This window comes from Peromyscus eremicus, chromosome 14 (genome assembly GCF_949786415.1).
Source record: "Peromyscus eremicus chromosome 14, PerEre_H2_v1, whole genome shotgun sequence".
Classification (NCBI taxonomy): domain Eukaryota; kingdom Metazoa; phylum Chordata; class Mammalia; order Rodentia; family Cricetidae; genus Peromyscus; species Peromyscus eremicus.
The window spans coordinates 84,079,158-84,106,767 of record NC_081430.1 but is presented as its reverse complement, the minus strand read 5'-3'; the positions used below and the strand labels follow the sequence as shown (position 1 = coordinate 84,106,767).

At 46.6% G+C, this 27,610-nt stretch overlaps 1 protein-coding gene across 8 annotated transcripts in view; it reads right to left on the bottom strand.

The window, feature by feature from the left end:
* LOC131924501 (tubulin polyglutamylase TTLL5) overlaps positions 1-27,610 on the bottom strand; it is a 181,872-nt gene that overhangs the window by 6,098 nt on the left and 148,164 nt on the right. For 5 of the 8 annotated variants that reach the window (XM_059279808.1, XM_059279810.1, XM_059279813.1 and 2 more), the window contains one exon: positions 25,908-26,030. The exons of 2 other annotated variants lie outside the window; for them this stretch is intronic. In XM_059279808.1, the coding sequence (XP_059135791.1) occupies positions 25,909-26,030 (122 nt within the window). In that variant the 3' untranslated portion in view covers position 25,908. Of the gene's footprint in view, positions 1-23,823; positions 24,859-25,907; positions 26,031-27,610 lie in introns of those variants that run through there. One more of the 8 variants, XM_059279809.1, reaches the window with a different exon arrangement.

Below are 27,610 nucleotides of genomic sequence, written 5' to 3'. Positions count from 1 at the left end.
CTTTAATGTAAGGATGATGCTGAATGATGCCACGCCTGCCCCATGCTTCACAAGGCTGATGCTGCCAGGGGCACAAATCACAGCTCAATTGAATTGAAAAGCACTGTCAGGGAAGTCACAGTCATCAGAAGGGTGTCTGGGAGAAACCCCTCACTCACGCTCCTGTAAGCCACCCTAATTAAACTCACTGGGTCCCCCCCCCCCCACCACCACCACCACAAGAAAGGATGGAAGTAGAGGGTCCACTAGTTGAGAAGAAGGGGACCAGTGGGAACACAGATGATGTAAGAGCTAATGGGGAGTGAATGTGATCAAAATACATTATGTATACATATGAAAATGCCATAATGAACTCCAGCAGTATGCACAAGGGGCCCCCTAGGAAATGAAAGTGTTGAAGATGGGAGAAACAGTCCTCTTGGGTACTGTTGGTGGAAATGTAAAATGGTATAGTCTCTCTGGACAACAGTATGGACAGGTCCTCAAAAAATTTAAAATAGAATTGCCATGTGATCCAGTAATTCCACTCCTGTGTATATATAGAGAAGAAACAAACACAGAGACCGAAGTTAACTGTATGGTTACTCACAGCAGCTCCAAACACAACAGCCCAAAGGGGGCAGCAACCCAAGCGTCCACTGCTGGATGAACTGACAACAGACAGACGAAACGTGGCATGTTCACACAACAGAGTACTATTCAACCTTAAACCGGGAGGAAACTCTGACGCACGTTACAGCCCAGATGAATCCAAAGAACCATATACTGAGTGAAACAAGCCAGTCACAAGAGGTCAAATAATGTATGTTCCCGCTTACATGAGACACCATGTAGTTAAAGCCACGGGGACAGAAAGCAGAATGGTGGACTCAGTGCAAAGAGTCATTTAACAGGTAGAGAGCTGCGGCACTGTGAGACAAAGTCTGCAGATGGCTGGTGGTGCCAGTCCGACAGTGTGCCTGACGCCACTGTACTGTGTACCGAACACAGGCAAAGCGGCAAGTATGTATGTTCGGCTCCGGGCATATCATGAAGTGCTTATTGTCTGTATTATCTCACCTAAAACCTGGATTTGTACAGACTTTAAGGAGTCAGAAAGGCAACAGAGGAGCTTTACTGTTTGGTCTGGTCCATGGCCCTTCTCTTTTGCTTATGGTTTTAGCCCCTTTGGGGAAGCGCCCCCTCCCCGTCCCCCCATGTCAACGAGGTTATTCTGGCCAGGCTGGAAGAAGTGGTTCCATACTCCCTGGATCACAAAAGCTGGCAAGGGAGTCGCACTTGGCCCAAGTCCACATGCCCTCGACCACAGCACATGTTTCAAGAGGTGGCCTCGGCATGTAAGCCAAGCCCTCCAGTGTTGCCTTGAAGGATGCTTCTACTTCGGTAGGAAGAGCAAAACTCCTGTACTTGGTCCCTCGGCTGTAGAGAACGAGGCTGGAGCTGCTCAGCCCCATCCGTCCCTCCCCCTCATCATGATGTTTCCATACAGACAGAGCCACAGACAGTCAGAAAGAGGGAGGGGAATGAGGCCGTGACAGGGACAAAAAAGGATGAAGGTGGGAGAGAGCAAGAGGCAGAGGGCGATGGAGAAAGGGGACCCCAACATGCTTAGTTCTAGGGTCCTGTGATGATCTGGATGTGAAATGTCCTCACAGGCCCCTCGCTGGTGGTGCTGTTATAGGAGGTTCTGGAACAGTTAGGAAGTGGGTCATGGGCAAAGGGCGGGTGGGCCTTGCAGTTCATAAGCTGGCCCTGCTCCCGGCCCATGGAGATGTGAGGAGTCTCCAGCCACGCTCCTGCCAGCATGAGCTCCACCACATCTTCCCCACCACGAAGGGCTGTGCCCTCTCAACCGGGAACCAAAACAATCCTCTGCTCTCTCACCCTGTCCTGTCAGGCAATGTTGCCGTAACGAGAAAAGGAACTAATACAGACAGTAGAAGAACTCGCCATCGACACGGACCAAACTCCTCTCAAGGGGATTTTGAGTCAACAAAATGTATTCTAGACGCCACCAGTGGAGATCCAGACACCAGGATTGTCTGAGTTAAGGCAAAAGCCAAAACTCAGAAGAAGCATAAACCAGTGAGCATGAAAAGGAGACCACACACAGAGAGCTAAAGGGAGAACCGCCCCGAGCACACCCCACCACCCTAGAAATCGTCCATTCTAATCTTCGCTAGAACAAGTGCCATCTGGTAGAAATTCATCTTGGGATTAATCTTTAAAAATTATTTGGGAGCTGGAGAGACGGTACAGTGGTCAAGAGCACTTGTTGCTCTGGCAGAGAACCCAGGTTTGGGTCCCAGGACTCACGTGCAGTTTACAATTACCATGACTCCAGTTCTAGGGGACTTGATGCCCTCTTCTGAATTCTACAGGCACCAGGCACGTGTGTGGTGCACATACATACGGACAGGCAAAATACTCAAATCCACATATAATGAAATATTTACAAATTTAAAAAAATTGTGTATATAGATTTTAAATTCAAGTTATTGTAATAGCCTTTGAACTCATGTTCAACAACATGAACTTCATTCATGAGAATAATCTGGGTTCAAAGTAACTTGAATTTCATTCTCCCAGGGTTTTTCCTTTTTTTGTGAAGTGTGTGTGCATGCGGGGAGTATCATGTAAGTATGCAGGTATGTTCCCACGCATGCACATGCAGATATCAGAAGAGGGCATCAGGCCCTGTCTACTGTCACTGTTCACCTTAATTCTCTGGAGGCAGGTCTCTCATTGCACCCAGAGCTTGCTGTTTGGGCTAGGTTGGGATCTGCCTATCTCTGCTTACCCAGTAGTGGGGTGACAGGCATGTGTAGCCAAGCCTGGTTTGGTTACTGCCTGCCAAGGGGTCAAACGCAGGTAAAGGCAAGTGCTCTTACCCACTGAGTCATATCCCTGGCCTCCAGGTCTTTTCTTAAAAAAAAAAAAAAAAAGCATTTAAAACTGAGCCATGCATGGGTAAAAACAAACTAAACAATCTAACTAAACTAACGCAGGGGTCTGAGACGGCTCACTGGGTAAAGAAGCTTACCACCAAGCCTGACGACCCGAATTCCATCTTTGATTCTATATGGTAGAAGGAGAAACCTTGACCCCTGTAAGAGGAATTGCTAAACAGTCTTATTAATAGAAAACCTGGAGCCAGATATTTTGGTGGAAACCGAGAGATCAGAGGAATAGAACAAGCCACAGCCAAACTCACCTTACCAACTCCTCAGCCTCCAGAGCTACTTCCTGTATACCCACGCCTATATACCTTTCTGTGCCTGCCCTCTTACTTCTCTGCCCAGCTATATCACTTCTTCTTTCCTCCCAGCTCTATCACTTCCTGTCTGTCTGTACAGACCTCCAAACCTCTATGGTTAACTAGTGCTGGGATTAAAGGCATGTGCCACCATGTCTGGCTCTGTTCCCAGTGTGGCCTTGAACTCACAGAGATCTGGATGAATCTCTGCCTCCTGAATTCTAGGATTAAGGACATGTGCTACTATTGCCTGACCTCTATGTTTAACATAGTGTCTGGCTTTTTCCTCTGATCCCCAGATAAGCTTTATTGGGGTGCACAAATAAAATATCACCACGGACTCCCATAAACTGCACAGAAACGCATGTGTGCGAGTGTGTGTGCACACATGAAATAGATACATGTGATTTAAAAAACAAATGAAAAAAGATCCAAGGTTCAAGGGTCTCTTCTACCCTGTGCTCTGGGGCTTCCAGCTCACGGGCAGGCAGCTGTCTGGTCCTGACCTGTGGCCACACGTGTGCCTGTCTCACGACAGCCAACACACAAACAGGCACACGGCCTACACTGGGCTTTTCGGCTGTCTTCCATTCTTACTCAGCAACAGATCTCAGAGATGGTTCCTGACCCACAGAAACATCTAGGTCAACCGCACGCCTTAGGGAGTCTGTATGCAAATCTCCAGACATCTTTGGTTCCTCAGGTCTTTGTAAGGAAAAGTAAAATGGTCCATAGGATCAGTCTGTCACTCTGTCATCCTGCATCCAGGAGATAAGAGGAAACAGCTTCCTCCTCCCTGACAACCAAGGCCCACCCAGGAGAGGCCATGGCTGGCCAGAGCTTAACAAGGGAGATGCTGTTTCTCAGGACACTCTGAAAGGGAAGGGAGGATGCTTGCACCCCCATTTTAGTGTCCCTTAAGACTATGGGAAAAAGAAGTTTAATCTCCACTGGGAACAGTGATAGCTCTGCCACACGGATGCTGATGCTTGGACAAGCATGAGGCAGCCACATTGACAATGTTACTAATTTTAGAGGCTACAGCCAATGGGAACCCATGTCTTTGCTGGGGCATCAGATGTCATTAGAGGCTACAGCCAATGGGAACCCGTGTCTTTGCTGGGGTTATCAGATGTCATCAGAGGCTACAGCCAATGGACCCGTGTCTTTGTTGGGGCATCAGATGTCATTAAAGGCTACAGCCAATGGGAACCCGTGTCTTTGCTGGGGTATCAGATGTCAGCTTGCTATCACTAGGCAGATATGCTCCAGATCCTCTGAACTAAAGCTGGGCTTCAACACTCGCCAACCCTTCCCCGGCAAACCTCTTCCTGGAAGTTCATAAAGGCTCCAGGACATGTCTGCTACTTTATGTTTATCACCCAAACGAATCCACCCAGCCCCTTAGTCGTCATTTTTATTACTCTTCACTGGCTATCTCAAACATCCTGCTGAGGATTACGGTGCCCTGCAGGCCCATCTCTAAACTACTCCCATCCAGCCCCTCCATGTCCACAGACCTGAGAAGGATCAGTTTCCTAACTTGTGTGGACGTGAGCGCTCAAAGGGAGAGGTTCTGTGCGGTTTTACTGTCTGTACACTGTCTTATGAAAGCTGTACATCCCTTTTCACTCTCCACATGTTCCACAGAACATGTGATGTTCTGTGTGACTTTGCCGAAGCTTTTCGAACCTACGGCATGGCTTCTCCTGTATCTCTCCCTCACCCCCGAGCCAGCACGCACTCCTGGCTGAGAATCACCATGTGACACTTGGACTGAGGGAACACAGCATTGTTTATCTTCACCCTACCCCAGAAGTGTGCTTCCTCACCCCCACAGACCTTGTCCTACAAGCCAGAGTTTTAGCTCTTTTCCATTATAATCTTCATTTCATAGAATGTTCTACAGCCTACAGATGAAGCCATCAGGGTGCCCAAGTAGTTGCTAAACAGAATCTGCCCTGCAAAATCATCTCCAAACTGGCCATCTCTTTCATGTTATTTGTTTTTTAAGAAACACACACATGCAAACAGAACCAGAGTGATCGGCAGCCTGCAAGATGGCCTGTGGTATTCAAGCCCAGTGTGGACGGGACTTAATGGCTCACTTCTAAGACAGACACTATACACTAACTTACAAAATGATGCTTCCAAGATGAGGTTCTAAGCAACCTGTCACTTCTGCCCAGCGGTTTTCTCACCATCTCGATAATCCACGAGCACTCTATTAGTTTGTTAGGGCCACCATAACAAAATACACATCTGGACAGATGTAGATAACACAACCTCATCTTTCTCATAGCTCTGGGGGTGCTGGCAGATTTGGCCTCTCTACTCCGTGTCTTCACAGTCTTTCCTCAGTGAGCCCATGTGCCTCAGGTTTCCCCTCCTAAGGGGTCAGAAGGGATGAGGACCCAGAGTGACAGGCTTCATTTTAACCCAATCACATCTTTAAAGGTGTGCCACCAAGCACAGTCACATTCTGAGGGATGCGGGGAGGGCAGAGCCTCCACATCTGAGATTCGGAAAGACACAATCTAACCAAGTACACAGACACAGACAGACAGCTCTGGGAGAGGATGCATGGAAGGGCTGGCCAGCAAGCACAAGAGTGAGAGCTTGGCCGGGCGGTGGTGGCACATGCCTTTAATCCCAGCACTCGGGAGGCAGAGGCAGGCGGATTTTTGTGAGTTCAAGGCCAGCCTGGGCTACAGAGGGAGTTTCAGGACAGGATCCAAAGCTACCTCAGCCCAAGATGGCTGGCTGAACCAGGAAGCCCAAGCCACAGGAACTGTGAGGTAATAAAGGCTTGTAGAGCCCTAAGTTTGGAGATAAATTTATTACACAATACCTAACACCTACCAACAAAGAAATTGTGTTAACTGAATATTTATGCAAAAAAATAGTGTGGCTGGAGAGCTTTTCTGTGAAATGGGGTGAGGCCAAATATTTCTTTGTTTCAAACTTTGCTACAAATAAAATCAATGTCCATTTTTTAGTGGGGGTTATTTCCCTGTGAGGATTAAGACTGTTGGAGGATTAAGACTGTTACATGAGTAAGAAACAAAAGCAGGAAGCCAGCAGATTGCCTTGTCTTCCCAGCGTCCCACCTGACCTCCACAGCAGCCCTATGAAGAAGACATGGCAGCCGTTTTATTCAGGGGCAAAATCTGTGACACGGGGCAGATATTAAGAATATTTCTAAGTGAAAGTGTTTCCAATGTCCTATGAAAACTTAGTCCAGAAAGGCCGGCCATTCATGAAGGACAGTACGGTGGATACCTGGCTAGGGAAGGGACGCAACACAAGTCCAGGGTTTTTTTTTTTTAAACTGTCTCATATATTTGCTATTGCATTCTTCATCCCCAAAATTATGAATAAAAATAATCCATAAACGTGGGCATACAGATCCCAACAGTCTGGAGCTGATTTGGGAAGACGTGTACCATCTGTACCTAAATATCGCTCCCTCTATGAAGTAGGGTCTTAATGTGGTGCTGGGGTTGGCCTTGAGCAGGGATCCCCCTGCCTCAGCTTCCTGCGTGCTGGGATGACAGCTGTGTACACATCACTGACTCATGTTTTATTATTTAGTGAAAAAAGTTATGTTTCTAGGTATTTTGTCTGCATGTATGGATGTACATCATTTACATGCCTGCTGTCCTCAGAGGCCAGAGTAGGGGGTGGAGCCCCTGGGACTAGAGTTACAGCCAGTTGTGAGCTGCCATGTGGGTGCTGGGAATGGGTCCTCTAGTAGAGCAGCCAGGGCTCCTAACCACCATTCCTGTCTTTAACGGTCATTGGACTTAACATTTTCAGATTATGAAAGACAGGCACTCCGCCATACATCTGGTACATTTTCACAGAAAGCTCTGGGTAAGTAAAAAAAGCACAGCCTTTGAATCTCAGTAAAAACAAGATTACAAAAACGAATGGCATTTATGTTTCCTCTTACAAGTTCCAGGAGCAGGAAGAAGTGTGGTGCTGGCCTCATTGATCTCACCTTTACTAAGCATCCACTATACACAGGACGGTGTGTGTGACGGATGAATGACGTAATTCCTAGACCTTTAGAAACTAGAAAATCGGTGGTGGAGGAAGAGTCACATACAATACTTTAGCAAATTTTATTAGAGAGGATGGTCGGGGCGATGGAGGAGTTGATGGGAAGAGATGAGTGTCTAGAGGAGAAGCTGTGTGTGCGGCAGCAGGACCAGCAGTCCAGAATGGCTGGGCCGTGGAGGATGTGCTGGCTGTGGTGAACAGCAGCAGCACTAACCAGTGTGACTTTTATCTACCTACTCTGGCAGTGCAGGGTATGGACCCCGGGCCTTCTGCCTGTTACCAATGCTCTACCATTCACCTACATGGCAAACCTTGGCTTTGGAGACAGTGAGTCACTATGTAGTCCAGGCTGGTTCTGAACTCCTGAATGCTTGGAACACCAGCATGCCAGGCACCAGAACTCTGCACTGGCTTTGTTGTTAGGTTTTTGTTTAGAGACAGGGTCTTACTGTATTGCCCTGGCTGCCCTAGAATTCTCTATGGATGTAGATTGGGATGGCCCTGAACTCAGTCCTGGCAGCCTCTGGCTCCCAAGTACTAGGATCAAAGACACGAGCCACCACATCTGGCCTTAGATATGACATATTTATTTATATTAATATTAGCTTATTATTTTAATTAATTAATTAATTTGTATGTCAGGGGTGTGGAGGTAAAAGACAAGTTATCAAAGTCAGTTTTCGTCTCCTACCACACGGGTCCCAGAGACTGAAAACAGTTGACAGGTTTGGAGACAAGCACCTTTATGTGTTGGGCCCAATCTTTTTCCCCCCATTTAAGACAGGGTCTCACAGGGTCTTAATCTGTATCTCAGACTGGCATGGAATTAAGCCATGTAACCTTGAACTTTGAATTCAAAGCAATCCTCCTGCCTCCACCTCCTGAGTGCTGTGTATCCTGACCTGTGATGCCATGCGTGGCGGCTGGTGCTGGATGTCTGTATTTGAAACTGTATGACATAGTCAGCTGAAAAGAAGAGAGGGCGAAGGCAGGGTTCTGAAGAACAAGTCAACACAGGATGAACAGCACTTTAAGAGAGACTAGAAGGAACAGACAAACAGATGGTGTGTGTGTGTGTGTGTGTGTGAGAGAGAGAGAGAGAGAGAGAGAGAGATTACCAAACAACACCACTGAAGATGAATGCCATAAACGTGTGCCTAATACCATTATTGGCTACCAGGAGAGGGGGATCCTTTCCCATCCTGCCCCACTCACGGAAGCACCGCTGACCAGACTACACGGGTCAGGTACCCACAAAAAGATGTGGACGTAGGGAGGGGGATTTGTTGGCAAGAAGGGGTTCAGTAGCAGTGGAGCGGGGAGAAGAGAGGGCAAGAGGGAGTAAGGACCGTGAATATGATCAAGATACACTATATATGTATGAAATTGTCAAACCATAAAAAATTGCTATTTTTCAAGGCAAGAGGATCTTCATGTGTTTCTCTCCCGCCCGCCCCATGCACTTCCCGGGCAGGTCCTTGGTCCAGCTGCTCCTTAATTCCTTGTTCTACATTATTTTTTTCAGTAGAAATTCAATTAAATAACACATGCTAATTTAAGGGGAATTGACAATCATTCTTTGCCTTATAAAACTGGCAATTGAATTTTTTCTTATATAGTTAAACACTGACCTGTAGGTTAGGGACCTTTTGGTCTAGTTATTGTGGTATTTCCCATGTGTGCCAAATTTTAGGCTGAGCCTGTGAGTACTAGGCACTGGCTGCCGACACCATGGGAGCTCTAGGGTGGGCATAATGAACAGAATTAATAGAGCCACAAACCCCCAAACCACATGAGAACAATAAACAACTAAAAGGTGGAGGGGAAAAAGCAGAAGTCCCAGATCCCACAACATTTTTTGTCTTTTGGGGGTGTTTTGAATCTCAACAATGTAGCTCTGGCTGGCTTGGAACTCACTCACTGTGTAGATCAGGTTGACCTCAAACTCTGAGATCTGCCTGCTTCTGCTTCCTGAGTATTGGGATTAAAGGCGTGGCCACCATGCCTGGCACTTTTCCGTATTTCTATCTATAACTCTGTGTCAAATTTTAACACTAGAAGTCGCCCTGTCATATAGGAAATTTCTTTTTCTTTTTCTTCCTTGAACGAGTTCTTGAAAATTACTTTAAACTTAATACAGCAAACACATCACATGATGGCTTATAGATCTGCAGCATTTTGGAGTGTAACCTCATTTCTCAAAATGTCAAGGTATTATTCATCGTTGTGGGGGAAACGGCTCCAGGCCACATACATTTGAGACGCGCTGCATTAAGCCTCCGGGAGGACAGGCTCTTCAGAGTCCTTAACACAAGCCTTTCAGAGCTGGCACCGGATGGCAGCGTTCCTCAGACCAGTCAGAGGTGGAAGCCTGTATATTTTGAATACTTTGGGAAACATGGCCCTGATTTTACTAGCTGCGAGAGGGTGGGTGACCTGCCCAGGCTCACACAAACCCCAAGCTGAGGTGAGAAGCGCTTTGCCCTTCTAAATCGGGCCTTCTTTTGGGCACACCACACTGCTGGTATGTACCTCACATTCTGCTCTAAACCCTCCATGGAGAGCAGAACCCCACACTGACCCACAGACATTCTCACTTCTAAGCCTCTGAGACTCTCTCTTTCAGTAGCAACGAGGAAGATCAATGGATGATCTCTCCGGGAGCCCTTCAGCTGCTCCTAGGTGGGGGAAGTCAACTCGGGGGTGGGGTGGGGTGAGGGAGGAGCTCCGGAGACTTAAGGATGCTTAAAAGAAAAGTGGATTTATGTGAGGTTAATTCCTGGAACAGATGTGAAACTCAATACTTCACAGCCCATTCCTACTGTGCTCTTTCCGAGAGCAGGGTTAACCTACTCTTCATCACAGCAGGCTGTGCTGCTTTTAAAACTCCCATGACCAGGGCACAGGTCCTTTCCTGACACTCCCTCCCCTTCCTACAGGACTGAGGGGAGAGCTGCTCAGAAAAGAGGCTGCCTGCCCTTTCCTTCACCTGACAACCTCAGAGGCGGGGACATGTGGCAGGCTCCAGCCCTCCTTCACCCAGGGACACAGCTGTGTCCCTGCCCTGGGCCAGGAGGAAGCAGTTGCTTGTAAATGTGATTTAGAATCTTGATAACGCATCAGTCTGTGGATAGGGAGAAATCAGAATTAGTTTAATTCCAAGTGCTCTCAGTGAGAGGCCTGTACACAGAAAATGCCAGGCTACTAATCAATGGTTGGGGATTTTGTTTGTGAAAGACAGATGAATTAAGTAAGGAAAGCTCACATGTTGGCCAGATAATAACACACCACCAGTACAGCAGAAACATACATGTGCACATACACAGAGTGTATATATTTTCTCCATTCGTCACAGCTGCTTGTGCCTCAGAACGCGTGTCAGAAGGGAGGGCTCGTTGTTGCTATGAACCAAGCTGACTAGAGCTTGCTGCTCCTTTGGTTAACATGGAAATGCAGGGCTCCCTAATGACATGAGCAATAAGGCCAGGATCCTGGGGGATGTCAGGAGCAGGCTCCCCTTTTTCAGACCAGGCATGATCATAGAGGGTGAGCCAGGAAAATGTCTAGCGCTCCACAGAAGGAAGAACCATGAGCGGCCCGGCCAGCCCTGGGTCACTTGTTCAGCCACACTGTCTTGGTGATCAGGTGGCAGGGCTGAGTTGAAGGCGGGGTGGCTGGGAGCAGCGTGGGAGGGATTATCAAGGGTAGGGAAGCAAGCAGGGCCAGCTAGCCCCTTTCTCAGCTGCTCCCTCACGGATTTGGAGCACGAGTGAAGCTTAGGGCCCCGAAACTATAGTCCAGGTCCCCTGAGCTCTGGTGGAGTAAAGCCAGACGTCCCTTGGAGCCTGACACCCTTTCCAAACAGGGACATACAAGTGAGGCCAGGCCCAGTGACAGCCGCCACGCTCCTGACGCAGCGGCTTGTGGAGCAATGTAAAACACTGTGGGCAACATGGGCCCCAAGTCTTTCCTCTCAAGATCTTAGAGTCCACCTCAAACAAAATGGGCAAGTACTTACTGTTGGATAAACCAATATTATGTTTCATGAGCAGGACACACTAAACAAGCATTTTCAAGTAAACCTTTAAATCTCTATTAGAAATTGCTTTTTTAAACATACATTCTGTTGCTTTTAATTATGTACAAGTGTGCGCACATACGCGCTGGTACCTAAGTTGGCCAGAGACATCAGATTCCCTGATGGGAGCTGTGAGCAGTTGTGAGCTCTCTGATGTGGGTGTTGGGAACTGTACTCCGGTCCTCTGGAAGAGCAGTACATGCTCTTAACCTCTAAGCCATAGCTCCAGGTCTAAATAAGCTTTTGTTATAGAGTGTGTGTATGTGTGGTGGGGAGGGAGAGAAGTAAAAAAATTATTGCTGACACCGAAGACCTTTTGTTTTGTTTTGTTTTGTTTTGAAATAAGGGTATCGCTCTGTAGATCAGGCTGGCCTGGAATTTACTATGTATGTAGCCCAGGCTGGTCTCAAACTCACAGTAATCCTCCTGTCTTATATCCCTAACTGCTAAGATGACACCCAGCTTGTTCTATTCTTCATCTAAAAATATTAAATTTTTAGTATTTAATCTTTTTTGCTTGTTTTTTTGAGACAGGGCCTCCATCAGGTTGCCCAAGATGTCCTTGAACTTGGACTATATAGCGGAGGAAGACTTTGAATTCCTGGTTTCCCTGCTGGGGTTACAGGTGTATGCTTGCTAGCTCTGGCTATATTTCACATGTGAATAAGATCCACCCCACTGAGAGTATATCATTCAAGAGTTACTATTACACAGAGTGGTGGGACTATAACAGGAAAATCGGATTTTAGAAAGTTTTCCTTATTCCAGAAATTCACCCCCAGCCTCCCTCCCCCAACCAGCCTGGGAAACCACCAGTCTACTTTTAGTCTCCGGGATCATCTCTTCTGTATTATTTTGTTTGTCTGAGTTAAGGTCCAGGTAGCCCAGGCTGTCCTCAAACTCAGGATCCCCTTGCTTTAGCCCTTCAGTGCTGGGATGACAGGCATGTGTCACATCCTCAGTCTGTACATTTTACATCAATAGAGTTGTGACACATGGTGCTTTGTGACTGGCTTTACTCCATGTTTTAAGGCATGCCTGGATTGTAGTGTGTATCGGTGGCTTGTTCTTTTTTATAGCTGTGTGTATATTATATTTTATTTTTTACTATCTGGCAGACATCAGGTTGCTTCCACATGTTGGCTCCTATGAGTAATGCTCCCACACACCCTTGCAATCAAACACACTATCACTTATGGGTGGCTGGGTTAACTGGTAACTGCATATTGGTAACTCCGAGGGACTGCCAACTTTTTCCAAAGCAGCAATACCATTTTTACAGTTTCATCAGCAGTGTGTAAGGATTCCAATTTCTCTCCATCTTAACCCACACTTGTTATTACCTCTCATTATGGTCACCCTCCTGGGTGTGAAGTGGTTTTGATCTGCATTTTCTTTTCTAGGTGGTTACTGGCCATCTGCGCATGTTCTCTAAAGGGATGTCTTTGAAATCTCTTGTTCATTTCTAAAATTGCACGTCCTTCCACTGTTGAGTTGTAAGAATTGTGAATATATTCTGGGTAAAGTCTTTGCCCATCCATATAATTATTTACTCCTGCTCTGTAACTTTCTCTGTGTGCTCGGGGGTGGTACACGCACGTACGCATGCACACATGCATGCATGCAGGCTCATGGCCCGTGTGTGCACAGAGGCCAGAACAGGACATGAGCTGTGCTGCTCTACCGCGCTCCACCTTGTGCCCTTGAGACAGGGTCTCTCACTGAACCAGGAGCTAGAGTGGTGTGCGGCAAGCCCCAGTGGTCTTCCTGCCTGGCTTCTCCCTTCCCCAGTGCTGCACTTGAACCCAGGTCCTTGTGCCCGTCAGCAAATGCTCTTAGGAACTGAGCCTTCTCCTCAGCCTCCCCTTATTTGGTCTGTACTTTCCTGGATGGTATCTTTTTTATGGGGTCCACTTTAACTGCATTGTGTCATGTGCTTTATGGGGCTGTATTAGAGAAACTACTGCTTCGTCAAAGCCATGAAAAACACACTCCTATATACTCTAGGACTTTTAGCTCTAATTTTTGTATTCTGTCAGCTTGGGGTTAACTTCTATGGGCAGCGTGAGCTAGGATCCAACCTTATTCTTCTGCAAGTGGACAGCCCACTGTCCCGGGGCCATTTGTGGAGACTATTCTCTCCCCACTGGACAGTCCTGAAGTCTGGTCGACAATCAGTAACATCATGTAGGGGCTCATTTCTGAACATTAATTCTAGTCTATTAATTCATCCTGTGTCATCCTATGATTGTGTGGCTTCTGTATTCGTTACTTTTAAATCCTGTTTAAAATTCCAGTGTAGTACTGTTGGGTAACTTCTGTTCTGGGTTATCATTAGTTATGAAGCCCACTAACTACCCTTTTTAGAGAATCTCAGGGAAGACCTGAGCACAAGCAAGCTTTTCTTCAAACGGGGTCGTTAAGAACCTCTTTCAGTTCCTACAGCAGCTATGCTGTGAGCAGACCTGAGGAAACTTGTGAACAGAACGTCTAAGGTGGCAAGCTGAAGCTCACGACGCAGGTGTGAGTAGTGCAATGGTGTAACCACACCCCTGCTGCGGGGCACTCAAGAGCAATGCACAGGACTACAGAAACGGAGGGGGCACAACACCGTAATAACACACCAGGAAATGGTGTTACTTCAACCAACAAACACCTACAGCTGCGCTTTTCTCCCTACGGCTCATTTCCCTTCTAACTCTGTCAGGAAGATGGAGACTCTCAAGCATGTCTGAAACCTCCAGGTAACAGGGACCCTAATCCCATGTGCTGGCCAGGATGATGGCAAAGGAGGGTCACGAAATGTGTCTGTCTTTGTGGCAGTCACAAAGCTGGTGACAGAGAGGTGATGAACTCTGTCCCGGGGAGACTTTGGAGGAGTCAGGTGTGTGTCAGCATCCATTCTCTTGTTCTTTCTCAAGAAAAGACTTGGATTTGTGGAGGGAGGTGCTGGGCCAGCTAAATGACTGTCTTTGTGGTCAGGAAGATGTGGGCAAGAGGGCCAGATGGCTGTACTCGTGAGGAAGCTTCCTGCGGGCGGGCAGGCTGAGATGGCATCTGTCTTCCGCCCTAGCCTCCTCCTCCTCAGGGACGTGGATACGGTGTCAGTGAAAATGGTAGTACCTCTGACCAAAACTCTGAAGGACATCACCTTAGAGCTAGCTGCTTCCTGCGATGCCCAGGAAGAGCCAGTGACTCTGCACTTCTGTCTCTGGCTTCTGAACATGGGAGAAAAAGAACAATCCCGCCTTGACTGCTTCGTTTCTGTCCCCTCAGGTAATACTCTGTAATGACTACACAGTGACTGTGCCTTTTCCTTCCTCTGTCCCCCATTCCACTGCAGAGGGCCAGGCTCCTGGCTTCAACTAAGGCCCTACTGAGATCCCCCTGCCAATCAAAACTGCTGTTCCTTCACAGGAGGTTAAGGTGTCGGGGCACACAGCCAACCTGCTCAGGATGATGGATGTAGAAAACCTTTTCTTCTAAGACTTTTAAAGTCAGGCTCCATCCAAACAAGGGGCGGTTAAAAGGCTGGATTAGAGATGCCTCAACAGTTAGAAGCACTGGCTGCTCATGCAGAGGATCGGAGTTCAATTCCCAGCACCAACACAGTGGCTTACAACCATCCGCAACTCCAGTCCCAGGGCATCCAATGCCTCCCTGCCAACCCCCTGATTTTTTTTTTTTTTTTTTTTTTTTTTTGAGGCAGAGCTTCTCTGTGTAGCCTTGGCTGTCCTAGAACTTGCTCTGTAGACCAGGCTGTTCTCAAACTTACAGAGATTCACCTGCCTCTGGTTCCCAAGTGCTGGGATTAAAGGCGTGCACCACCACCACCTCCTGGCTCAGTGCCCTCTTCTGATGCCTGTGGCAAAATAATCACACATGTCCTTTTTTTTTTTAAGTCAGATTACAGCAAGAGGGCCTGACCCATAGACGTTTGCACACTGCCAGGGATCCTGGGGTGAGCCTTTTGGATGTAAGCCAGATTCTGTAGGCAGACCCAGGCTACACTGACCAGCAGCTCCACTAGGAAAGGAAGTTGACAAAACTAAGCCACTTTAGGGGCCCAGTGCTCGGATGGCAGGGTCTGGATTCGAGCTGACTGGGTCTGAATTTCAGCGCCACCAATGTCTGCGTGGCTTGGGCAAGCTACCTCACTTCCTTTGTTTCCCACGTTTTTCTCAGATACAAAAGTGAGATAGTAATCACACCCATTTCTGCAGCATTAGGAACATTACACACACAGTCCATACTCACTCTGAAAATTCTAACAGATTATATAAAACATACATGTTATTATGTATGACATATTACTATGTAACATATGAAATGTTATTATGTTGACAATCCAAATCATACTTCAGCCTCACAAAGCACACTGTTATGTAAGCATCCCAACTTCATTTTGTGAAACTCAACCTGTGTCCATTAAGTACTAACTCTCCACTTTCTTCTCTAGTCCTTGGTGGCCACCATGCCACGCTGGTTTAGGTAATGGTAGCCCGGTTAATGGGTGTGAAGGAGTCCTGTGGGGTTGACTTGTACCCTGTGATCAGTGAGGAGGAGGAGTATTTCACCTAGGGTACTGGCCATTTGTATTTTTTCCTTTGGAGAAACGTTCTTTGCCCATTTTTAAATGGGGTGAATCTCCTAGTTGTTCAGGTAATCTTTCAACCTACACACCACGCCTGAAGATGAATTTTTTTATGTTTATCATATTGAGGAGGGAACTAAGGTTCCAAGAAGTTAACTGATGTACCAAGTTGCCAACTGGGAAGTAACAGAGTCTATACTGGCTTAACCAGAATCATACCATTTCCATCTTGCATTCTTAATTCTTTTGTTTGTTTGTTTTTCTTTTTTTTTGAGACAGGGTTTCTCTGTGTATCCCGGGCTGTCCTGGAACCCACTCTGTAAAACAGGCTGGCCTCAACCTCACAGAGATCCACCTGCCTCTGCCTCCCAAATGCTGGGATTAAAGGTGTGCACCAACACCACTTAAGAACTTAGACACGGTTATTAATAGTGATAGTCATAGCGCCACACAGGACTGGATTTAAGTAAATGTGGAAAAGGTGAAGGCCAAGAGAACTTGGTTCTCTTCTGAGACCACTACAAACACAGGAATATAAAGTGCACTGCTCTAGAACAACAGTTTTCAACCTGGGGGTTGCTACCCCTTTGACAAACCTCTGTCTCCAAAAATATTTACATTATGATTCATAACAGTAGCAAAATTACAGTTATGAAGTAGCAAGGAAAACACATTTTATGGTTGGGGATCACCACAGCATGAGGAACTGTATTAAAGGGTCACAGCCTTAGGAAGGTTGAGAACTAATGGTCTAGAACCTTGCTAATACATTTCACATGATGTTGATGCTAGTCACAGCTCTGAGAGGAGGGTGCTGCCTCCAGTGTATATAGTATACAGTTTGAGAGACACCCGAGGAATTCACGGAAAGTTCAAAATTAAAAAAAAAAAAAAAGAAAAGAAAAAGAAAACTTCATCTTAGTGATAAAACTTGAAAGGGCTCAAGGGGTGTAGGAAAGAAAAACAATTCAAAGGCTAATGCATCTCAAACAGACTGAGATGTGACTTGGCTCCTTACAGGGAGGTCCCTGCTGTGTGTGGCCTGCAGTGGAAGGTCTCATGAGGAAATGGTGCTGGAACAGGCAGGTTCATGGTGGGGTCTGGAATACAGGTCAGAGGTCATTATCTAGAGCAGCCAAGTGATCAGTGGTTATTTTATAGGAAATAGTTTCATAGTGCTACAAGAGATGGGGCATCTAATCCTGAAGCTGGTTTAATAATAAAATATATTGTTTATGAATTTTCTAGTAGATTTTGTCTCTTGAGATTTTTTCATTTTACTTCAAGCCAGAAAAATAGAATTACTTTCCAAAAGCAAATTTATGTATGTAAGTATGTATTATTTATTTTAGATCTCATATATCAAGGCATTGGAGCATTCTGGGTATTGCCAGAGATTCAAGGAACACGAGTCTAATTCTACCTTCAGTTACGGACTTACTGAAGAGACAATCTGCCCAAGAACCAAGCAGTGGTAAGAGAGAACAAAATCTATAGACCTGTTCAAGCTGATGATATAAACTGTTACGTCTTGAGGGGCTGGAAACCGACAAGATAAATGTGAACTCAGAGTCTGGCTTCCTGGAGGAAGAAAATTTTAACTGGGTTCCTCGGGGTGGGGGGTGGGGTTTGCAAACATACACAAGCATACAAATATTAGCAAAATAAACTAAGGGAGAGACGCGACATTCTCCCATTCATGCCCTCAGCAGAGTTTCTTAAACTCCCGCAGTGTTCTGGGTACTATGCTGGGGCTCCAGCCTGGACCTGATTTCCTCCTTCTGGAGACTAGAAAAGCAGTCAAATACTCCATCAAGTCTGAGTGTGCAAAATGGCAATCGGAGCTCTGCTGGAGCCGAGTCAGATCGGGGTGGGAATAGGACAGGGCTGGGCACAAACCAGACAGGAGAGAGATGGGGGGGGGGGGGAGAGGGGAGGGAGGGAGAGGGAGAGAGACTTAGGCAAAAGGAGGACATGGTATCAAAACAGCACAAACTATGTGACTACAGGACCAGAGAACACAAAGGCCACATTAGGTGGAGAGAGTGCTTCTGTCCCCTGTTCCCAACCACGTGGGGGCAGGAAGAGGAGAGACCAGGTATCTGAGCGCCCGCCTAAGTGCACAACTAGTCCGAAGAGAAGCTATATTTAGGATGTCTAAGACACGTGCAATCCATGCAGTCCTCTAGACAGTCATTACCCCACCCCTGGATTATGTGACTGCAAAGACTCACTACTGGCTTTGTCCTGTCACGGTGCCATCTTTACTCATATGCACCGTAAGATTTTTTCCCTGTACGTACATCGTGTCAGGAAGTTGCCCAATGAAACACATTTCTGAGCTAGCTGGCTGAGAGTCCTATTACTTCATTCAGTGAACTCTGCAAAAAGCATGCTAAATCACTGTGGAGTAAGAACAGGAAAAAAATAGGAAAAGCTTGATCCCCTCACAGGTTTTTTATTTTTATTTTTCATACTGCTGGGGAGTCAAACCCGGGGCCTCATGTATGATAGGCAAGTACTCTACTACTGAGCACCCCCTTTCAGGTAATGAAAACTCCAATTTATATCACATTTCCTTTTTGTTCTGGCTAACACAACACTCAGGACCAAGTTTTACATCAACTATAGCTTATTTGACCTCTGATTTAAAATTCTTAAAAATTGAGTTTTCTCATTTCTTGGATATGAGTTTCCCTTCATATTTCATGCCTTTGTTTTGTTAATCTTTTGCATTGTATTTTGAGACTTTATGCGAGCGGCGGAGTTTATGTTGTACCTGCTGAGTTCTAATCTCACCAGAAACAAGCTGTCAGCATGTATGTGGCAACTTCGACTCCTGTACGTACGCTACACCAGCACAGGCTGGCATATGACAGGGAGGCAGCAGCCCCAGTGGGCATCTGCTGATGAATGAATGGGAAGGGTTCTGATCGCGTCTCTGAAGCATGGACGCAAAAACGGTGCACAGTGTCAGGTGGAGCCATGAGTCCCTCAGTGCCGTTATCCTGCAAACTGTACTGGGTATTACCATTGATAGCTTTTAATCAGATATAACAACTCAGAATGTTCAGAAAGCTGTTCTTGGAAATAAGACTCTCCTCAACCTTTACTTAGTACATGCTCATCCTTCTTACCACTGTCTACACGTGCACATATCACCTTCTTACCACTGTCTACACGTGCATATATTCACCTTCTTACCACTGTCTACATGTGCATATATTCACCTTCTTACCACTGTCTACATGTGCACATATTCACCTTCTTACCACTGTCTACATGTGCACATATTCACCTTCTTACCGCTGTCTACACGTGCATATATTCACCTTCTTACCACTGTCTACATGTGCACATATTCACCTTCTTACCGCTGTCTACATGTGCACATATTCACCTTCTTACCTCTGTCTACATGTGCACATATCACCTTCTTACCACTGTCTACACGTGCACATATTCACCTTCTTACCGCTGTCTACACGTGCACATATCACCTTCTTACCACTGTCTACACGTGCACATATTCACCTTCTTACCGCTGTCTACATGTGCACATATTCACCTTCTTACCGCTGTCTACACGAGTACATATCACCTTCTTACCACTGTCTACATGTGCACATATTCACCTTCTTACCGCTGTCTACATGTGCACATATTCACCTTCTTACCTCTGTCTACATGAGTACATATCACCTTCTTACCACTGTCTACATGTGCACATATTCACCTTCTTACCGCTGTCTACATGTGCACATATTCACCTTCTTACCTCTGTCTACATGTGCACATATCACCTTCTTACCGCTGTCTACATGTGCACATATCACCTTCTTACCGCTGTCTACATGAGTACATATCACCTTCTTACCGCTGTCTACATGAGCACATATTCACCTTCTTACCGCTGTCTACATGAGTACATATCACCTTCTTACCGCTGTCTACATGAGCACATATTCACCTTCTTACCTCTGTCTACATGAGTACATATCACCTTCTTACCGCTGTCTACATGAGCACATATTCACCTTCTTACCTCTGTCTACATGAGTACATATCACCTTCTTACCGCTGTCTACATGAGCACATATTCACCTTCTTACCGCTGTCTACATGTGCACATATTCACCTTCTTACCTCTGTCTACATGAGTACATATCACCTTCTTACCTCTGTCTACATGAGCACATATTCACCTTCCTCTTCTTTTTTTTTTTTTAAAGATTTATTTATTTATTATGTATACAGTGTTCTGCCTGCATGTATGCTTGCAGGCCAGAAGAGGGCACCAGATCTCATTACAGATGGTTGTGAGCCACCATGTGGTTGCTGGGAATTGAACTCAGGACCTTTGGAAGAACAAGCAGTGCTCTTAACCTCTGAGCCATCTCTCCAGCCCCATATTCACCTTCTTACCGCTGTCTACATGAGTACATATCACCTTCTTACCGCTGTCTACATGAGCACATATTCACCTTCTTACCTCTGTCTACATGTGCACATATCACCTTCTTACCGCTGTCTACATGTGCACATATTCACCTTCTTACCTCTGTCTACATGAGTACATATCACCTTCTTACCGCTGTCTACATGAGCACATATTCACCTTCCTCTTCTTTTTTTTTTTTTTTAAAGATTTATTTATTTATTATGTATACAGTGTTCTGCCTGCATGTATGCTTGCAGGCCAGAAGAGGGCACCAGATCTCATTACAGATGGTTGTGAGCCACCATGTGGTTGCTGGGAATTGAACTCAGGACCTTTGGAAGAACAAGCAGTGCTCTTAACCTCTGAGCCATCTCTCCAGCCCCATATTCACCTTCTTACCGCTGTCTACACGTGCACATATTCACCTTCTTACCGCTGTCTACACGTGCACATATTCACCTTCTTACCGCTGTCTACACGTGCACATATTCGCCCCTTCTTTATGCAGAGGATCTGGTAACAGCAGATGTCTGTGTCTGAAGAGCTGACACATGACCTGGTCAGAGAACAGGCTAACAGAGTCCTGCTTCACTGTTCAGTCAGGCGGCCAGTTTTCATGAGCCTGGCTCCTAAGAAGACTATGTCTTCTCCATGTTATATACAGCAACTTCCCTTCACAGAGGTGCACTCCATAGAGGAGGCTTCTCTCCTTTTGGGTGTGTATGGTGTGTGTTTGTAGGATGTGTGTGTATTCATGTGTCTGAGTACAAGCATTCCATCTTGCTTGAGAAAGATTCTCTCGGTTGTGGGCTGACGCACATATCAGGCTTGCTAGCCCCCACCCCGAGCTTCTGGAAGTGCTGTTTCCAGCTCCCTCCTGCTGTGGAAGCACTGGCGTTACAGACATACACTACCGTGCCTGGCTTTCCATGGGTTCTGGGTCTAGAACTCAGGTCCTCATGCTGGCACAGGAAGTGTTTTACCCACTGAACTACCTCCTTAGATCTTGTGGTGTCTCCCTTCTCAATGACCAGACGCCTACCAGGACAAGTCAGATCCTCCGCATAAGGAAGGGGTAGGTATTTTCAGACATGCACAACAGAAAGAAGGGTGAACAGATAGAAAAGACCAGAGGAGAATCTTCTAAGAGCAGCAGTTTTGAAAATTCCATGACATCTGCTGAAAACCATGAAATGGTTCATCATCCAATACAGTTTCCAGTTCTACTACAAAAAAATATGAAAACTTACCAAATTTCAAAATATCTACATTGGGCTTGTCATCTATTTGAATGTCCATGGCAAATTACAAGTAACTAGGTAGGGGAGGGGATAGAAACCTTCTCAAATAGTTCAGTGTAGAAACACAGAAGAGCAGACCTTCTACTTACTAACGAGACTAATCCATCAAAGCATTGCAGTGACTTACAACCAGCCGACTTTTACCATCACCTGAGAACCTTTTCCTACTTCTATCCCCATCTTGTGCTGGGGTCACAGGTTATGTCTTACTGATGCAGCTAAAGGGACACTTCACCCATTCAAGCTGCTCCTCTCTGGCTTCAGGTAACTGGATTACCTGGATTAGGTCAAGAGCAGAGAGCCCTGGATAGCTGCGAGGCTGAGTGGGATACCCATGCTCAGTTGAGAACAGAAGTCTGTTTTAGTCTAACTAGTGATGCTTTCCACTCGGAGGACTGCAGGGAACCCGGGTCTTTTCTTTACAGCCTAAGTTGAAAGACTAAAGGATAAACATCAACAGCAATCCTGTCAACAGGGCAATCTACTTCATCGTTCCCCAAGCCCTGCAGTTAAATACCTATGCCCCCTGGAACCCAGTTCCAACTCTGCAGATGAAGTAAGCACAGTTGTAAATATACCATGAGTAAAGCTTGCTTTTTCCAAAGACAGGCATGGCTTAACATGCCATTTTCTTTCTGTAGACCTTTTAGGAACAATTATGTCCTAAGGACACAAGGATGGGAGAGGTATGCGGCTGTAACAAGCATCCCATTAAGACTGGTAGCAAGATGTGTGGGTTCACTGCTGTGTGACTGGGGGCTGGACTGCTAACAGGGAGTGACCTGTGGAGAGAGGCACAGGGAAGGTAACTTTACACTGGTTACCTGCCCAGTTCAGGGCTACAAGAGGGAACTGATTCTTCTGCCACCCAAACTGAACAGAGGTTACCCAGGGCCACACGACCTTGCTACAAAATGTAATGATGGGTACACGTCTAAGGATCCAGGGTGCCAGGCATTTTTTTTTTCCAAGAGCAGTGTGTGCTTCAGTAATACAGTCTGAGACGAGGCCACTGGACCTCCCTTGTCTCCATAACAAGGTAGTAATTGTTAACAGTTGAAGAAGCATCACTCTTCTCTTGGGATTTGGCCAGCTCCGCAAGAGACAGTATCAATTTTCAGATGTTATCTTTCCCAGTAGCTTATTTCTTAATCCACTTCAGAAAAAGAGTTTCTTGGCTTTCTTTCAAGCAGACCAACCCCCTTTGGGTGAGTCCTTAGAAGTACCCTCCCATCTTCCCCAAATTGAAAGCCATGCTGCCTCCTTTCTGACTTCCAACCAGGTGGCTCAGCGATCCTCGAGTTGTGTTTCTCCACGGAGAAAGAGTAACTGTAACAAAAGAGGCCTCAGGACAGGGATGCATGGAGTTTCATTGGCTGTCAGCCAGGCCAGTCAGCCATGTACAGCCTGCATCCTTTTGTGTAGCTGCAGCCAGATCTGGCTAGCAAACCATGCTGCTGAAGTACCACTGTGTGATGAGGCCTATCACGGAGTGAGGAGACAGCAGCTTGGAGCTGCGTGATAGGAGTAGAATTAAGAGTTTTTGTTGATTCCCGATGCTGCAAATTAATGAACTTTTTACTACTGGTGTTTGTTCTAAGAATGTGCATGCTGGATATAGTATGAGAAGTCGGTGCAGCCTCAAAAGGATGGGGGGAAGGCTCGGGAGGAGGAACAGATTATACTTCCTAGAGAGGCGCCTAACAGTGTACATTACAATCACTGGTCAGAAAACTAACCAGTGCTGGTCAGGAGGCAGACAGGAGTGAGGGCAATCATGGGTGTCCTGGGCAAAGAGAAGACCTGTCAAGGACACAGGCTGGTTTCTCTCTTCTGAATAATTTCCAGTGGGCCTTGGAACTCTGGAGGTGTTCATTAGATGCTTGGGATCCAGTTCAGGAATGACTGGGCAGGGGGGAACACTCTGGACTGGTGTGGGAGAGTTTGGTAAAGAGAGTTGTTGGGGACTGGTTGATTAGAAAAGGCTTGTTTGTTCTGGGGCAACTTGGGGTGAACAGCCCTGATGGAGGCAGACACTTTCCTAGTCTGTAGGGACCCCACATATCAGAACGCCGAGAACACAGAAAATACAGTTAACACAATGCATATATTTATAGTATACTGGTAAAATAGACAGGAGCTAAGGTAACACTTGCCTAGGGCAGGACAGAGGGGTCTTAGATGTGCTTTCCTCTCTGATGCCCTCAGCACAGTTACCTTGAAGAGGACCCCAGGAATTTCCTCAGCATTGTACAACATGTTTTGCAAACATACGTCTCTCAGTCCAGCGCGTCTGCCTCTCCAACCCACAGAAGGAAGGCTTCTGGGACTGTCACAGCCGCCGAGGCCGCTCAGCAGGAACTGTGGGTGCAGAGACCTCGCTCGCCACCACCTCACAGATCACTGCTGGAATGGGCTGTGGCCTCTGAGACTCTTCTGCCTCCTCACCATGTAAACTACTTCTCTGTTCAAGGAAGGAACCCACTGCAGATGGGCGAGATGAACCGAATTAAGAATTTCGGCAGACACAGGCTGGTGGGTCTGCTTGGTGATGCTTCGCTGGAGCCATACTGCTCACAGGAGGCTGGTTTCTGAGACCGTGACTGACTCTGGGCCCACGTCCATGCACCCTTGGCATACTGTCTCCAGAAGACAGTGAACTCAAGTTTAGCAGGACCGTGTTTGTACAGAATTCCAGGTGAGGAGATGAACCTTCTCAAGGCCGCACTGCTGATAACCCTACACAGACAAGCACTGACCGGAGAGGACCAGGGGACACCAGGAGACAGGCTCGAGGAAAGCGATACGCCATGGCAGGTCCAAGCCTCACAGACCTGGAAACAGAGACGCCAGGGCTCCTTGGCAGGCCGTCAGTTTGGTTTGGAGCTGGCTGTCACATTCACCCTCCTGGATGCCAGTCTACTGAAGGACATCTTGATCTCCTCGCTCAGGTTTTCTATACTTTACAAGCTGTTCATCACGGGACTGGCTGCTTTGTGTCAGGGTTCAAGTGCGATTGGCTGAGCAGTACCACCATTCCGGGTGTTTTTGGTTTCTCCGGTACGTTTTTGGTAGATGACCAAGTCTTGGATTTGGTGTTCCTGTCTCTCTCCTCATTCCGTTCTGGAGAGAGTTTAAATGGGTTGGGAAAGATATTTGAAGCTTTCTGATCCAATGTAAATGAAGCCTGTGGTGGGCAAACAACTTTCCTTTCTTCTTTGCTCTGCTGGGGTATTTTAATGAATAATGCTTCTCAAAGAAGTTTATAAATATTCCCCCAGAGGAAAGGAGAATAGTAAGCTCATAGGAGGTGTGCCATTAATGCTGAGTATGTGGGACTGAGCAAAGAAGAAAGGAATAATTACAGTCTTGGGGTTTCAGAGAATTTTCTGGTGAGTTCTGAAGGCTACAGCTGGAACACAAGCCCGAGGAGCATTAGTGAGGTGAGGACACAGCTTCACAAGACCAAGTCTGGCAACTCCTTAATTGCACAGGCTACCACAGGTGGTGCAGGATGGGATCGAGCTTGTTTTCCTGCCAATTAACGGGTGTGTGCTTATGTAAAACTTGTAACCACCACAATTATGAACGTCACCAAAGCCTTTACAAAATATTTTTGTTCCCTTTCCACCTCATTATCTCAAAGTCCACGAACTACCTCCCTCTAGTCTAAAAGCCTTCCTGATAATGAATACCTGTTCTCTGTTGAGACAATCGTGATTGGGTCTTAACAGTGTCGCCTTTCCCATATCCCGTTGTACTTTACCTGTGAACCTTCGTTATGGCTTTAATGCTTTTGACTGGTCTCAAAGACCCTGCATTTTTAAACAAAAACGTCTAACAACAGCAGAGAAAGTTCTTACTGCCACAGCGCCACCTTCTGGGGGGCCAGTGCAGTACAGAAGCCAGCTAAGCACAGCTTAACTTGGACCCAGGTTTGAAGTGGTCCTTAGGTGCTGTTTTCATAAAGTCCCAACTTGACTGCCTTTGGTTCTTTGTTGGTAGTGGGGATCTGACCCAGGGCTTCGTGCATGCTAAGCATGTGTTGTACCGGTGAGCTGTGTCCCCAGACCCTGAACTGCATTGCTTTCTTCATAGCTACTGAGTCCCTGGCTGTGGCACGAAGTCAGAAAGTGATAACGACAAAAATACGCTCTTATTCTTACTATTACCTTAAATTGTCCCTGACTTCACCGACTTTGATTTTCTCTGTCCTATAACTGTAGCAAAGGCTCCAGACTGTGTGGGTAAGGGTTTGGATCTGGCGAAAATAACTTGGGGAGCTTCCAAAGATCCTGGAAAAATGAAGAAAAAAAATCCCCACTTAACACTGTATTTGATCTTGGCCCAAAGGACAAGAGGTAAAATCCCAAACTAGGCTAAGAGAACCATTGTTCTCAGATGTTGCCACCCCGCCTCCTGCCAAACATCAACTCCTTGTCTCTCTTCTGCTTCCCAACAGCACAGGAGTAGGCATCACCTCAAAATCTTACCCCCCGTCCCTGCACAGAGGAATGCTAGGGGAGTTTTAGTAATGGGTGTAGAAGTTAAAGCCCCATTAGGGGGAAATGGAAGGAAAAAAAGAGGCAGGCCATCAGACACCAGGGCCATCACTCCGGGAGTGCTGCTCATCTTACTCTTCACTATGTTCAGACCCCCGAGGAGCTCCACTAACTACAGAATGCAGGGTGAATAATCTGACCACGAAAACAGGCCATTCTACTGGCAGCTGCCAGACAAACAAGTCACTTGGAAGTTAAAATGATTTCTAGGTCCTGAGGGTGTAAGCCCCTCTGGATTTACATTAAAGTAAGTTCATTTTTCTTGTCTCAAGACACCAGGGGAGTAGACGGGCACTGTCATACTGAGGTGTTTCTGTGATGTCCCCATGAGAAGGTCATGGAGCCACTGCACATTTTATCAGGGTTGGAGACAATAGGCATTTAACAGGACTTTGCTGCTTTCTTCTTGAAATGACATCCATCACTGATTTTCAAGAGAGCAAGGTCCCATCCAGAACTACAGACTAACAGGAGCTTAAGAATACGGGTGTGAGGCAAGAGGCTGTCTTCCAGGTAGGATGCTTTACAGAAGGTAAGGAGTGGGCTGGGCCAGGGCAGTGGGTACTGCTGCACATCCCTACAGCATCTAATCTGCCTTCTTGGCTGCTTTAGTTCACCATTAGCACTCCAGAGCTCAAGAAGGAGCGCCATGGTTGCAAAGGAGAGCCAATGAGTTTGGCTTGGGGCCAATGGCCCTCGCTCCAGCTTCCTTCTCCAGTTTCCAAGTCTGCTGACTCTCCCCTTCCTTTCAATGCAAACTTGGGATGTAAGGCCTGGTAGGGAAGTTAAGGATGCTAACATTCAGGCAGCATTCCTTCCAGGCCCTCTGCTAGCGGAGGTGCTTTTTTTTTTTTTTTAACTGAATGTGCATAATAGAAAGAATGCAATGAGCCCACCATCAGAAGTAAAGGACTGGGCTGTTTTACAGCTCGGAGCTGCCTGCAAAGTCACACATCTTAAAGTGGAGCCAGCCAGATGAAAGCGAAGGGTTAAAGGGCAGGAAACAGACATGAGCTATATTTATGGACCTGTTACTGTACAAGAGAGGGGCTAAAGGTATTTGGAGGACAGCTGAGGAGAGTAATATAGCACTGTTGTGCTCTCTTTTTCTGTCCCCTCCTTCTCTCCCCCACCCCCTTCTTCGGGGCTTGAAGGAAGCTGCTGCTAGGGGCATCCCTGTCTCCTTCGCACAGAACTCCCCTCTGAAACTCTAGAACAGCTCTGAAATCTAACTGCTGTGAAAATCCCAAGCTGCACTGCAGAAACACTGCCATGCAGGGCAGTTACCAATGCCACGTGTGCTGGGAATTCAC